Source organism: Diabrotica virgifera, chromosome 5 (genome assembly GCF_917563875.1).
Source record: "Diabrotica virgifera virgifera chromosome 5, PGI_DIABVI_V3a".
NCBI lineage: Eukaryota > Metazoa > Arthropoda > Insecta > Coleoptera > Chrysomelidae > Diabrotica > Diabrotica virgifera.
The window spans coordinates 59926533-59943240 of record NC_065447.1 but is presented as its reverse complement, the minus strand read 5'-3'; the positions used below and the strand labels follow the sequence as shown (position 1 = coordinate 59943240).

The 16708-nt window shown below is 33.6% G+C and overlaps 1 protein-coding gene across 5 annotated transcripts in view; it reads left to right on the top strand.

The window, feature by feature from the left end:
- The first annotated feature begins 357 nt into the window (after nt 1-357).
- The window catches only part of LOC114330927 (protein mesh), a 160338-nt gene continuing 143987 nt past the window's right edge, over nt 358-16708 (top strand). For 2 of the 5 annotated variants that reach the window (XM_028280405.2, XM_028280375.2), the window contains exon 1: nt 359-658. In XM_028280405.2, coding sequence (XP_028136206.2) covers nt 466-658 — 193 coding nt within the window. In that variant the 5' untranslated portion in view covers nt 359-465. Of the gene's footprint in view, nt 659-16708 lie in introns of all 5 variants that reach the window. The other 3 variants (XM_028280391.2, XM_028280383.2, XM_028280398.2) reach the window with 2 other exon arrangements.

The window sequence follows — 16708 nt, the reverse complement described above, 5'->3', positions numbered from 1 at the left end:
TGTTCCAAAATAATCATCGTCAATCTTCAAGAAATCAAACAAGATACTATACATTTTCTTTTTGGTTACACCTCACAGTTTTTCGTATGATTGTTTTTTGTATATGATTATATTTTTCTTTTAAATGAATTAAAGGTTTCTTTCCTAGAACTGAATGACTAAGAAAGTAAACATGACAATACCTATATTTTTAGTATAATGAAAAACAATATTCTTGAAATTCGTATATCGCGTAGGTGAATTTCAGCCTACCTGCTATACGGTTTAGTATCCCCTTATCTTAGATAAGAAAATTTCTATCATATTACTGAGTTTATTTATCCTTATTTCATTAAATGTGTCATTAAAAGATAAAAGCATTATCTCGTTCTAGCGATTCTTGCAAACACTCGAGTACGAACTTTACTAACCGTAGCAACTTTTTTTGATGTGATGTGCGCCAGTTTGTAGTGCCAAATAACCAAAATGTGGTTAAAGTACTTTGTTATTTTTGTTTTGTTTAGTGTTAGCGTTAAAGGACTAGATGGTGATCTTCCACCAGATGTCGAAACTATCGATGTGGACACTACCAATGTAAGCAACGCGGATCCAGATGCAGGGAAACCTATCCCGGTGGAAGATACGCCTAATGGAGCCCCTCCAGTGAATACAAACTATGGTAAGTATAGTATATCGGGTATTATATTAACATCAAATAAAGTAATGTGTGGAATATGATTACGAAATGTATTAGGAAATTTTAAATAACATAGTTTATTATTTTCCAAAAGAATTCATTTATGTCGATATAAAGTTGATATAAGTACGTAACAACAACGAAAAATATGTAAACTATCAATAAAGTAGACCAAAGTAACATAAAACCCAAAATATTTAACTTTCTCTCTCTCGAGACTTTCCAATTACATCTCTCCAAATTTTCAAAAATTTTTAAAAATACTACATTAAAGATTATACAAGAAATGTGAATGGGACATCATTGATTCTCAGTTTGGGTTTAGGCAAGGTTTGGGAACAAGAGAAGCAATAGTAGCAACACAGGTGTTGGTCCAAAATTGTTACGATCAGAGGAAGGACGTATTCCTGTGCTTTTTAGACTACGAGAAAGCGTTTGATCGTGTCCAACATCACAAGTTAATGCAGATCCTCAAGAAGCTTGATATAGACCAAAAAGACATAAGATGCAATGAAAACTTGTACTAGTATCAGGCAGCACAATTAAAAATAGATAATTCTATATCCAAATCCATACATATCAGAAGGGGTGTTCGGCACTCATGTGTGCTTTCCCCTCTTTTTTTTTAACATTTATTCGGAAGCCATATTTCAAGAGTCTTTGGAAGATGCAGAGATGGGAATCAAAGTGAATGGAGTATTGATCAACAACATACGATATGCTGATAATGCTGTCTTAATTTGCGACAGCATAGCAGATCTTCAACAACTTGTCACTATAATCGAAGAATACAGTAAACGAATGGAATTAGAGATTAATACCAAAAAGACCAAATTCATGATCACCTCCAGAAACTTGGATGAATTTGAAAACTCCACCATAACCATAAATAAATTCAAATACCTAGGAACGTGGCTTTTTGAAGACTGGGCATCGGACAGGGAAGTAAAATGTCGCATTGAGCAAGCTCGACAAGCTTTCGTAAAATTCAGGAAGGTACTGACCTGCTCAGAGTTCGACCTTACACTGAGACTAAGGTTTACTAAATGCTACGTGTGGTCGGTACTGCTATATGGCATAGAGGGCTGGACACTCAAAACGAGGGATATAAACATATTAGAAGCCTTCGAAATGTGGCTTTATCGCCGTATCCTAAAGATACCATGGACGACGAAAGTCACAAATGTGGATGTCCTTAAAAGAATCAACTAAGAACGTCAGCTTTTCGAAAACATCAAGAAAAGAAAAACGGCGTATTTGGGTCACATCATTCGAAACGAAAAATACCAGTTCCTTCAACTTATGATCCAGGGTAAAATTAAAGGGAAGAGAGGAATAGGACGCAAGAGAATGTCCTAGCTTCGAAACATAAGGCAATGGACAGGGATTAACGACATACAATCTCTGATACATATTGCAAGAAACAGAGAGTTAATGGAAAATGTGATCGCCAACATCTATTAGTGGATTTGCATTTGAAGAAGAAGAAATTTTCAATCATGGACCATACCAATTTTTCCATTTTGTGTTCAGTCAGAATTTCTTTGTTCTTTCTCTCCTACTCTTTACATAAACCTTTAACTTTACGATTCTTTATATTGCGTGATAGGCCAGGGTAATAAGAAAAAAATATACCCTGTTCGTGACACTTCAACAGCCATGGTACAGAAGCGTTTTTTCGACAGGTAATACATATTAAGAATAAATTGTAACTATTTCCTGTGTAGGATCTGGCGACCATTTTTATTAATAAACAATTTAGTGTCAAAAAACGGCCTTTTTTCTTGTTCTTTCAAATCAATGGAAAACAGTGAAACAACTTATGGCTTTTTTAGTACAAACATCTTCGAGAGCATGGAAAAAGCTTTAAAATAGCTTATTACAAAGTAAGATATACTCATTTATTGTTAGTATAATTTCGAAAAAAGGTCGAAATGGCAAAAAAAAATTACAAGAATAAAAAACCGCTAGACGCCGTAAAAATGAGTGGCGCATACAATATTCCAGCTACAAAAGATCTGATATGAATATTACGTGGCGCGAAAATAAAATATTTTCATTTTGATGTAAAATAAAATTCTAGTTTTATTTTAAAAGATTTTTTCATAATATTTGCCCAATTTGAAGTAAAACGCGCCACAAAAGAGTAACTTTGATACAGTTTGAATGTTGATACTCTTTTGTGGCGCGTTTACTTCAAATTTAGCAAATAATATGAAAAAATCTTTTAAAATAAAACTAGAATTTTGATTTGCATCAAAATGAAACTACATTTTCGCGCCACGTAATATTCATATCAGATCTTTTGTAGCTGGAATATTGTATGCGCCACTCATTTTTACGGCATTTAGCGGTTTTTTATTCTTGTATCAGGAGTTTTTCAAACTTATTTATAAATTAAATGTATAAAGTTGAATGCAATGTTTCTCGATTACACGTTAAGCTTTATAAATGGTCGCCTTTGTCGCATTATCTCCCAAATGATCTAGTGTCCATTGAATGTACACTAGATTTTTTTTATTCGAAATAGATTGAAAAAAAATATTGGGATGGCCGGTAAATGAACTCGGATTGCCCGTTGCCAGATCAAATTAGCGTCGTAACCACTACAACTACATAAACCATTTAGGGAATTATCGTTAATTGGATTATACTTTTGTAGCTTAATAACTTTTAAATGGCTTAACCGATTTTGTTCACTAAACATGAGTTGAAACGTATTGACAAGTAGTATCTTATGCATCTAAGGTCAAGTATGATAACTGAAGCTATTACAGGAATTATTGAGCTTGAAAAACCCTTTTTCCCATAAGAAATAAATTTGATCATACTTATGAAGCCTATAACTTAAAGATTAGAATTTTCTCGGATATAAGGTGTACACCGTTAGATTCGTCTAGAATCCTTCTACAACGCTCATTTATTGGCGTAATTCATAGGTTGAAATTTTGAGTAATTGTCGAAAAACCAAAATTTTCAAAGTTTAGTTTTTCAGTTTTTCGGCTATACTGAGCCGTGTGTATGTTTGATCCTGACAGCTTAGACACCATTTGAAAGCTTAACTCAACGTTATTGATTTGGTGTATTTGCTGTTCTCCTGTCTCTTCTTGAACCGAAGATATTTATATACCAACAAAATATATGCCGTTTTGTACCTACCAAGTCCTATAGCTGGCTTATGGGTAGTCAAAACTCACAAACTACACCGGTTCTGAATCGGCTCTCAACCCCCCTTCAAACACAGAAAAAAAATGCAGATCGGTTTAACTTTTCCACACATATACATACATACTGTTGTGATCTTATTTTTGAAATCTGATGCTGTTCTCAGATGTAATTTATTTTAATTAATTAAGTAATGATTATCTCATTAATCAAACAGATCAAATACCAACATAGTGTCAATCTCAGGGCTAAATTATAATATCAATTACTTACTTTCGTGGCTTCAAAATATGTCTCAGTGGATTCCTAATCGGGATAGATAAAAGAGAGTAAAATAATACACACATATGAATTTCAATTAGAAATTATAAAATCGTTTATTTTATCTAAAAGGCATTCAATGCTTAATATTTCTTATATCTTATCTTTCTATCTTTGATGTCTTCACACAAAACACGTTTCCTCCTATCTTGGGTTACGATCAAACGACTCGTACCAGCTTCCCAGTAAAGCCTCTGCTCCTTTCTGAAAACTACGCCTCGTACCGCCCTCGTTCCTGCCTTCTCCTGATGCCGTGTTCTACCTTTTTCAAACACTTCAACAAAAACCGGGATACTCTAGACTCAAGGAGTTATATCTTATCTCGACTCGGCCTAACACTCGTTCAACGATATCTTACTTTTTAAATTTCAACAACAAACTAACTATACCGGCGTTTCACTTTTTTGTACACTCTTCTCGAACACTGGACTTCGCCTTTCGATCGCTCAAAACATTCTACCTTCACATTTGTCATCCATTCTCCTACTTCCAAATTACCCCTTCCAGCATTCAAAAATCAACCAATCCCAAGCAACTTTCAATTATCCGTATTCGTCAATACAAAACTTTCCTTTTTCTAAATATCTTAATGGATTTCAAGAAAAAATAATATTCCCCATTTCAATTTAACTTTCTACATTAATACAACATTTACAAATTTAATGACCTATTATCTTATTCACTAGAGTATTAGTTAGCGGTGGTTAATGACAAATCCTTCCGCGAACACTTTCTTTATACACATCACTCTAATTGTTTACTTGGGTCGTATTGTTTCCGAGGTTCGTAAACACTTCTCCGAATCACTCTCTTAAAATCTACCTATACATAATTTGTTTTATACAGGGTGTTCCAAATTTACATGCCCGTGGTCGAGAAAAGTGAAAACCTTTATTTTAATTTGACTTTAATTTATAATTATAAACTTTTATTTCTTTTATCAATTAGGAATATAACAATACATATCCACAAACATTTTCCCTTTTTTAAATAAAAATTGACTCATATTTCTGAGCTCGGTAACTTTTGAACGGTATAACCGATTTTCAAAATTAGACATGCGTTGGAAAGGTAATGATCGCTTCTATTAGAAGCCGTAAAGGTTGGAGTTAAATTTTCTAAGTTTTTGGGAGTTTTGGGGACGAGAACGAAAAAGAGACCCTAAATAGAAAGGGCCGTAAAATCCACACCCTTGGACCAAAATGTATTATTGATGAATCAGTGAGTCTTTTCCTGAACTTTAAGATGGGAGTTGGCCCAATTTTCAATTCAGTCAGATTTAGAAAATCGAAAATTTCGTGTATACAGAGAGAGTCTGTAATTTGGAATAAATTCAATATCTCAAATACTAATTGTTTTTTTGAAAAATGCTCAGACCCGTCGATTAGTATTTCAAATTGTCCTTTTTGACATACAATAATAATTTATACAGGGTGTCCCAATTTAGAGATATGACGTCATCATTAATTTTCTTAAATGGCAACACTGTCATTTTGATAGCTATTTTGATAGGGTGTATCAAGTTATACACAACTGCCAAATATCAAATTTTTATTCTCAATTATTTACAAGATAATAGTAAATAACAAAGTTATGTCTGTAATTTGGAGTAAATTCAGTAATTATAATACTAATTGTTTTTTTGAATAATGCTTAGACCAGTCGATTAGTATTTCAAATTGTCAGTTTTGACATACAATAATAACGTATACAGGGTGTCCCAATTTAGAGATATGACGTCATCGTTGATTTTCAAAAATGGCAACACTGTCATTTTGATAGCTATTTTGATAGGGTGTGTAAAGTTATACACAACTGCAAAATTTGAAAATTGTTTCCCTACTCTTTACAAGATAATAAAAAATAACAAAATTATGAAAAACAAGTAATCAAATAATAATTGAATTTAATTATTTCGAATAAACAAATGCTCATAACGCTGCCCATTGACAATTTACCAATAATTGAGGGCATCATTATGAGTATTTGCTTAATTGAAATAATTAAATTCAATTATTATTTGATTACTTGTTTTTCATAACTGTGTTATTTTTTATTATCTTGTAAATGGTAGGGAATAAAAATTTGAAATCTTGCAGTTCTGTATAACTTTACACACCCTATCAAAATAGCTATCAAAGTGACAGTGTTGCTATTTAAGAAAATCAACGATGACGTCATATCGCTAAATTGGGACACCCTGTATACATTATTATTTTATGTAAATAATGACAATTTGACATTCTAATCGACGGGTCTGAGCATTTTTCACAAAAACAATTAGTATTTTAATTATTGAATTTATTCCAAATTACATACATCGCTTTGTTATTTTCTATTATCTTGTAAATGGTAAAGAATAAAAATTTAATATTTTGCAGTTGTATATAACTTTACACACCCTATTAAAATAGCTATCAAAATGACAGTGTTGCCATTTAAGAAAATCAACGATGACGTCATATCTCTAAATTGGGACATCCTGTATACATTATTATTGTATGTCAAAAAGGACAATTTGAAATACTAATCGACGGGTCTAAGCACGTTTCAAAAAAACAATGAGTATTTAAGATATTGAATTTATTCCAAATTACAGACTCTCTCTGTATATAGTGTCGCGTGTAGGGGGTGTAGGTGTGCGTTACTGGCGAGAACTGCTGTTCTCTGGTAATTTCGCAATATCTATTGTAAAATTAGTATACAGCTTTGAAATTTTTTGTCAAATGAGGGTTCTTTGGTGCTAAATATGTGATAAAAATTTCAAGGCAATTCACTCTATTATTTAAATATTATTCAAATTGTTTATCCCAGATTGTTTTTTTTTTGCAATAACATAAGTCAGAAAAAAGTGACTTTAGAACCATTCTACAGGTGTCAAATGAGGCAGCTAAACTTTCAAATTGGTTTAAAAAAGTAAATAAAAAAATGCATTTATTAGTAAGAAATAATTATGCAAAATTATCGTCAATTTTTCCTTATAAACTTTTTGAGTAATTTTTTTCAAAAAAATCGTATTTTTTACTGTTTTAGGTGCACAACTACCAAGTTATGTTATTTATATAATAATTGATAACAAATTGTAATAAATATATAATTTATTATATAAAGAATAAAAAGTATATTAGGAAAGATTGACGATACTTTAGCATAATTATTTATTACTAATAAATGCATTTTTTATGCACTTTTTTAAACCATGTTGAAAATATAGTTCATGCTCTTTCATTTGACACCTGTGGAATGGTTCTAACATCATTTTTTTCTGACTTATGTTATTGCAAAGAAAAATTCTGTCTGGGATAAACAATTTGAATAAAATTTAAACAATTGAATGAATCGCTTTTAAATTTTTATCACATATTAAGCACCAAAGAACCCTCGTTTGACAAAAATTTTAAAGCTGTACACCAATTTTTGCAATAGTTATTACGAAATTAATTTTTTTGCAATTTCGACCTTTTTTTGCAATTATATTAACAATAACTGAGTGTTTCAAACTTTGTAATACGTCATTTTAATGCTTTTTCCATGCTATCGAAGATGTTTGTACTAAAAAAGCCATAAGTTTCACTTTTCATTGATTTGAAAAAAAAGGAAAAAATACGGTTTTTTACACTAATCGTTTATAAATAAAAATGGCCGCCAGATCCTACGCAGGAAATAGTTACAATTTACTCTTATAGGTATGTATTACTTATCGAAAAAGCGCTTCAGTACCCTGGCTGTTGAAGTGTTATGGAGAAAACCTTATTACCCTGGACTATTATTATTCTTTCTCGTTTTATCATAAATGGTGCCACCCCTAAATTTACCCTAATAAATTAATTTTCAATTTTATTCTTTGTTGACGGATATTGTATGGAACGGAGGTCTGGACGGTCAAGATAACGATGATGAACCAATTAGAAGCCTTTGAACTCTGGCTTTATAGAAAGATCTTAAAATATCTTGGATAACCCACACCACCAACGAAAATGTTCTCGGGAGAACAGGTTCAGATAGGGAGATGCTAAAGATCATCAAAGTTAGAAAAGTTAGCTACTTAGGAGACATAATGAGAAACGAAAAGTACTCGCGCAACTCATCATTCAGAGGAAGATTGAAGGAAAACAGGGCTCCGGTAGACATCAGATTTCATGGCTTAAAAATATCAGAGATTGGACCGGTCTTGATTCAACATCTTTGTTTAGAGCCACATTGGACAGATACAGATTTGCCAGTGTAATCTCTAACCTCCACTAAAGGAGACAACACCACAAGAAGTACAAGGCACTCCATTCATTTATCTACTTGAATTTTTCATTTTCGCAACATTTATTATTCGTTTTTCATCTTGTCTATTATTGCGATTGTTATTCAATTGAACTTTCGGTTTCATTGGAATCTATCTATCACCCGCTTGCTTCTATTTCATACATCTTACAACAGTCATGCCACAGAAAACTGCATCTATTTCCCCAATGCTTAGTGTGACCAACTAGTCCGAAAAATCCGGGATATAGCCAGAATTACGAAGTCATGTCCCGGCGTCCCTAACAAGGCTTCCGGGCCATTCGAATTTTCAACGTTTTGGTAAAATTCTATTTGGAAATTTTGAATACGTTATTCTTTTAAGAATTCACATCAAATTGAATTGGTGGGACAAAATACAGTCGACAATTTCTAGAGTGTGATATCCAAGATAGAGTGTGATGATGCAAAACGCATGCATTTTATATCGTGGTATTATAGTTCTACGAAAACTCAAACTATGGTTGTTCTGAAGCTGTTATCTTGTGCTTGTGGCATGTTTAACAATTATATTTTTGATGGGGTTACGCCACAATTGGTTGTAATGATAATTACATTTGTATATTAACCTAAGGTTATATTTACATGGAAATCCAACATCACTTGATTATCTAATTTTTTCCTTATATTTCCTAATATCATTGTCAACATAAAAATAAAAAAATCAAAGTTCTATATTTAAAAAAAATGGCCCGATTTTCATTGAAAAGTCCCGGATTTCATTTATATTTCTCAGCCTTGTCCCGAATTCGACTGAATTGGAATTGGTCACACTACCAATGCTACGTAATACCCATCCTCCTCCTGATTCCCTGAGCCATTTTCAGGGCGTCGTAACGCTAAATATTGTTAGCTTGCTGTCTCCATTTTTCCCTACTAGAGTCTTCATTTGGTCTATCCATCGTGTTGGAAATCTTTGTCTTGTCTTGGTCTTCGACCTTCTACATTTCCTTCAACTACCAATATGATCTCCGTTCTTCTAACTATGTGGCAGAAGTAATTTTAGTTATGCTCTAATTTTAGTTAAACATTGGCCAATCTGAGATTAGTATTCCTTGTATTTGTTCGGTCTTTCCATATTTTAATTAATTTTGCTTTTGCATTTCGGGTCATTACTAATCATACGCTTGATATTTCTGAGGAACAATCGCCATTGTTGGTTATTAGGGAGCCCAATTATTCAAATCTGTCTACTACTTCGAAATTCGCCACTTGGTGCGGTAGATTATTATTTGCCGTGGCTACCATCATCATTTTTGTTTTTCCGGTGTTACTCTGAACTCGGAATTATTTATTTATCTGGTTTAGTCGTTTAGTAATGGTAATCATTTCGACTGCATTCGCTGCTATTATAAGTGTGCCATCTGCGTATCCGCAAGTTACTAATTTTTCTGCCTTCTATAGTAAATCGTCCATCCTATTCATGTAGTACTTTCCTCATTATATATTCAGAATATATTTTGTATAATAATGGTGATAGTATGCAGCCACGTCCAGTTCCTTTCTTTATGTTGAACGCATTTGAATAGGTATATTCCGTGTACTTTACATGTATTCCGAGTTTTATTATGCAAATTTCTTATTAGGTTAACTAAGTGGTTAGATACTGCCATATTTTCCACTATATTCCAGAGTGGATCCCGTATTACTAAATCGAAAACCTTTGTCTAATCTAAGAAACAGGGCAGCATTAGTAAATTTTATACCCTCACTTTTTATATTATCTGTCTTATCTGCTCACGTGTTCCTTTTCCTGGTACGAATTCGAATTGTTCTACGCTGCCTCTGGAAGTAGAAGAAAGTTCTTTAGTCGTTCATTGATTACACTGGGGAACAATTTGAAACTTAATTTCTGTTGAGTTAGATTTTTTAGCTGTTTTCTATAGAATTAGGCATGCTGATTTCAAAACTGTTTTTAGTTTTCTTCTATCACGTCACGTTCTTTTTCTATGGGGGTGGGGCGCCTGGTGGGAGTAATGTCGCTCTGATAACTGCAATTTGTCTAGACTTGCCTGTTAAATTCAGTTATGTCTGTTATATTGTGGTGAAACGTTGTGTTTCGGTTAGCAGTATTTAGTATTTTGTTACTGAAGTGTATAGAACTGCTTAGTGTGTTTGAACTGAAACGTTTCCTCATGGTTACCTCTGCTCCTATATGTCGTAAGTTCGAAAACAGCCCCGATTCGTTTTGTTATATATGTGGCAGTTTTACCATTCCCAGTCAAAGGACAAACATTAGTACATTTGTCAGACAAGCATATTTTGCCTATTTTAAAGTGAAACTTGGTGATCAAGATAAAGTATGGGCACCTCATAAAGTGCATTTCCGGGTTTACGGATGTGGACCAAGGGAGAACGTGCTAAACTTCCATTTGGTATACCTATGATTTGGCGTGAACCCAAAGATCATTCAAGTGATTGTTACTTTTGTATAGTGAAAACATCAGGATATAAACAAAAAAAACAAATGTAAAATAGAGTATCCTAGTTTACTGTCAGCTACACGCCCAGTGCCGTATTCAGCCGAAAACCCCGTGCCAGTTTTCAATGAATTTCCCTCTTTGGAAGAAGAGGAATACGGATATGGTGCAGTTGACAGCGACTCCAACGATGAATATTTCGAAATTGAAGATAAATCCGTACGTAAGGGATTCGAACAACAAGAGCTAAATGATTTGGTGCTAGATTTGGGACTATCCAAAAAAGCTTCAGAGCTCTTAGCATCACGACTCAGTGAGAAAAACTTGCTTGAAAAGGGAGCCAAGGTATCCTATTTTCGAACACGAGAAAGGGCATTTCTGCACTATTTTCAAAGTGAAGGTGGATTTGTGTTTTGCCATAATGTAAGTGGTTTAATGAAAGAATTGGGAATTTCAAACTATGTATAACGCATCTGACTCGAGACTGTTTATAGATAGCTCAAAGTGGAACTTGAAATGTGTTCTCCATAATGGAAATTTATTTGGTTCTGTTGCATCATGAAAGCACGGTACCAGGGTAGATGGGATGCACATTTGATGGCTGACTATTTTTGGAGCATCAAGCGCGAATGTACACAAACTGAACACTCAAGAAAAAGCCATAAACGCAAATTTTTTCTTAATTTGTAAGTAATGTTCATTATTAAACAATTTTATTTGTATGAACTCGATTTAACTTAAATTAAATGATTTGTAAACTGTATTGTAAACTGATTTTTATTTTACGTTCCTTTATATGCATGATTTTTGAGGATATCCTGTAGTTTAAAAAGTTGACGTGATAGAGAAAATCTGAGGTCATTCTCAGATTCAGACGCCAAAAATTAGTGAAAAACAAGTGTCAGATCTAACTCAACAAAAAATGTGTTCCCCAGTGTTATATTTAGCAGGATTTTTAACCAAGAATTTAGCAGAATCAGGAATAAATGAAATGGTTCTCTAATTGCTGCATATGGTTAGTGATCATTATTTATGAATAGAGATAAAGGTTTACACATATCCAGTATAACAGCTATGCCATTCTCGCTCATTCCTTTTTTTAAGTCTCCGCTGGTATACCATCTATCTCTACGGTTTTTTTTTTGTTTTTGAGATGGTTGAGAGAATTGCAAACTTCTGCTCATAGAACGATTGGTTCCGACTCTTTGATTACATGTTTATTATATTCTGAGATTGAAGAATCTTTTGATGGGTTTTTCTATATTTTGAGCAGTAATTTTTTAGGTATCTGCAATGTTCTCTATGTCGGTTTTTACTTCTCCATTATGGTCTTGAAAGACTTAAAGTTGTTGCTTGAACTCTTGGGCCAAGTATTGAACTTTTTTAAATAGTTAATGACTTTCATGGTAGTTGCATGTTGCTCCAGTTCTTGACACACGTTCTTCTCCAATTATTTTCAATACTACTCCACAACTAAATATTGAAACCAATTGAAAATTTTTTACCAATTGACTGCCTCCGTTGGATCTACTGGTTTTTAATTTATTGATTAATAAGTTAGCAAAGTATTTTTACACTTGTGGCATCCTCCTTGTACACCAGCATCGTATTATTTATTTCTCGGATACATCTAGTCTGGTGAAATTCTTCTGCTTTTCTTGTTCTATGTTGAATTATTATTACTTAGATCTAGTGCCCTTTTTTGTATCCTCTGCTTTTTGTTATATTTTTTGGTATTTGTTTTACTGCTTGTTCATTTTTTAAGGTAAATCTCTGGCTAACGACTATATAGTTTATCAAACGACTTACTCATACTTTGAGGTCATTTAAGCTTGTCACTATTATCATTTTATCTATGTTTAGGGAGATAGTACATGTTTTATCATAAAGAGATATATTTTTAGTTAATGATGTCATCTTTGTTTTATATAGGCTGATAGACTTCTTGAATAGCTGATAGGCTGATTTGACTAGAACATTTCTACAAAGAAAATTGCTTGATAAATAAGACGGTTTTCTGCTTTCTGTCTTTTAAACATAAATATTAAGGTATTTATTAGGTGTTTATTAATAAATATTTTTCGTTAGATGGCCCTAGTTCATCGGTGACATTTCTTTCTTTGCAATTCGGAAAGGCCCAAAGTGTGGTACGTGGAAGAATCTAAGAGAGGAGGATGTGGGACTACTGATGAGAGGGAAACAACCCCCGAAACCGGTATAGACTCTTCCTGCACCCTCAGATTTGACCATAGTATTACTTAGCTGCTGCATTTTCATATTGCAAAGAAATTGAGAATGTTTATACATTTATAAATATTAAGATTTTATAGATATTTAATATCTAATAATTAAATGAATTGCCACTAATAATCATATTCCACACTTAGTGTAGTTGCATGAGTAGTCAGTAATCTAACAATTTTGTTGTACATCTATAGTTTGTAAAAAATACATATCGCATGTGTAGTGGATGTTATCTAATCACAAACCATTGCATGTTTAACCTAATCAATATGTGAGGCCAAAATTGTTTCTGATCCATGCTGGGTTTTCATTTTTGTCTACCGTAAATATCACAATACAGAAAAAAATATCGGTATATCCTTCTGCCATAATCTAATATAGACAGATTATAGAATATTGTTACATACACACATAGTCTTTAAAGTCAACATCATCATAAATGACGATTTCTTATAGCTCTAAAACACTATTTTAGTCCCTTGTATCTGTTAAAACTTGTAAGAACTATATATGTATCACTATAAAAAAGGAGAGTTATTGTAAGTATACTATCCACATTTAAGATATACGACTCTCAATTCCTCCTTCTTCTTTATGTGCCGCTAACTTCTTTATAGTTGCTGCTGTTAACGTCCACCCTTCTACTCCGTAAAGTAGCGTAGAGAGTCCGTAGCATTTCGTGGCGCGCCATCGGAGGTTAACGCTTAGGATGCGGTTGCTTAAGAGCTTTCTCATTTTTATGAATTTGGATCTTGCTATTTCAATTCGGATCCTAATCTCTACGTCTGGGTCCCACTTATCATTTACTGTATATCCCAGATATTTAAATCGGTTTACTCTTTCAATACGTTCGGCTTCAATATTCAGGTCGATATGTTGCCAGTCCAAATCGGTTACCAGTTGTATTTACTCTATTTAGCATCATCTGTAAATCTTCGATGTTATCGGCCAGTATAACAGTATCAGCTGCATATCGAAAATTACTTATTGGTACGCCATTAATCTTGATGCCCTCATTGTACTCTTCCAGTGCCTCTAGAAATATTTGTTCCGTGTACAGGTTGAAAAGCAGTGGCGAAAGAATAAAGCCCTGTCTAACACCTCTAGAAATGGTTATGTTTTCACTCACCATATGTGCATTTTTTATGTGGGCTGCTTGTTTCCAATATAGATTTTTTATAATCTGGATGTCCTTAGTGTCAAGTCCTGAAAGATGTAATAGTTCTATGAGTTTGTCATGTTTGATAGTATCGAATGCTTTCTCATAGTCGATAAAACAGGCGTAAACATCTTTCTATTGATCCAGGCATTTTTGAATCAAGACTTGTATTGCAAATATGGGCTCTCAAGTTCCAAAACCGCATCTAAAACCAAACTGTGTTTTACTTATGCTGTGTTCTAATTTTGCTCGTATTCTGGAATGCATAATACGCAAGAATACTTTAAGGATGTGACTCATTAAACTTATAAGGCGATATTCGCTACACGTCTTAGAATTGGATTTCTTGGGAAGGGGCACAAATGTAGATTTCAACCAGTCCGATGGAATTTAACCAGTATCGTATATCTTATTAAACAGTTCCAATCAGGCCCGGCCCCAGGGGTGGGCGAACTGGGCGGCCACCCAGGGCGGAGAATTCAGCGGCGGCAAATTTTAGAAGACAGCCAATTTTTGAAATAATAACTTATAGTGATAACGTTTTTAATATTATAAAAATATTGTTATGTTTTTAATATTACATGAAATTAATATTATGAACAAGAGCGGCAAAAATGCAACTGTAAAAACGAGAATTAAGTAAGTGAAACAATAACAATTGCAAGGTTCATTCGACGGAAAATCGAAAACACTGCCTTCTTCTTCATCGCATAAGAATAGTAGCATCAGTAAAATTAACTTTACTGAAAATGTATATATTAAATATATTAGAAATTGAATATTATAGATGTATTAGATATATTAGAATTAGAGATTGGATATATTAGAAACATATGGCTGAAGCTTTGTCCAGCCACGCTAAGTCTCCAGCTCATCTACAGTCACAGCGACAGTGGATAGAACTAGCAATTAGACTAGAATCGGGCAAAATCATAGATGAAGAAACACAAAAAGTTCTAAATTCACAAACTGGTCATTGGAAAAATGTAATAAAACGACTTATATCAATAATACAGTTCTTAGCACAACAGTGTCTTCCATTGAGGGGCAATTCTGATTCTGATAAACATTTTCATCAAAGCAATGGTAATTTTTTAAGCTTTTTGAGCTCTTTAAAAATTTTGATTCTGTTTTACAAGAGCACATTAGGAGAATAACTAATGGGAGTAACAAGCAGCATCACTACTTGGAAAAACGTATTCAAAACGAAATTATCCAGCTCCTCCATCACCAAATCAAAATAAAATTTTAAACTTTTTGAAATCAACAAAGTATTATAGCATAATTTTAGATAGTATATCTGAATTTGCTGGGGTGAAACAGATGACTATTGTTGTACATTTTGTCGACTTAGGTTTTTGTTCACAAAGTGTTAAAATTGAAGAACATTTTCTTGGATTTGTGCCTGTAGTGGAAACCACTGGCTTGGGAGTTACAGAGTCCCAGAATGAACTGCGAAAACCTTTGGAAGATACGAGAGGACAAGGGTATGATAATGGGGCAAACACGGAAGAGAAGAACTTGGGAGTTCAAAACAGAATTTTGAAAATGAATCCTAGAGCATTTTTTGTCCCATGTTCTAGCCAATAACTTAACTTAGTCGTGAACGATGCTGTTAAAGCCTCACAGTTTAAAGTTTCTTTCTTTTCCTTAGTAACAAAAATTTACAACTTTTTCTCAGCATCTATTCATCGTTGGACTAGGCTGAAAAATCATATTTCTAGCCTAATATTGAAACCTTTGTGCGAAACTAGATGGGAAAAGAGAATAATTGATGCAATTACCGCATTAGATACCAAATTGAAGAAATTTACGATGCTCTTGTAGAAGTCACTGTGAATAAAAACAACGATACAATGGTTGCTCATGAGGCAAGCTGTTTGGCAAATCAAATCCGTGATTTTACTTTTCTTTGCTCTGTGGTAATATGGTATGACACATCAACGTAGTCGCGTATGCAGAGTATTGATATGAGAGCGTGTCAAGCTATCAGTTTATTTGAAAAATCGGAAATCCATTTTAAGTTTCTCAGAAGTGATTTAAAATCCCAGGGCTATTTGACAGACGCAAAAGGGCTCATCAAAGTTAGAAATTGAGAACCCGAAAAGGAGGCACAGTAATAGCCAGAAAGAGGCTATTACTATTAGGCTATTACCTACTAGAAAGTGACAATTTGGCCACGAGGCTGAAGATGAAAGTATGGACCTAGATCCAGAGACACGATATAAAACTGACTTCTATTTAAAACTTATAGACACAACCGTTAATGCATTAAGTGAAAAATTTCAGCAAATTAAGAGCCATGGTGAAAATTTTTAGTTTTTTGGTAGGTATACCAAAGGGGGAGGCGACGATCGCCGATCTCGCCCAGGGCGGCAAAATACCTAGGGCCGTGCCTGGTTCCAATACTACATTCATGTTGTTGTCGTT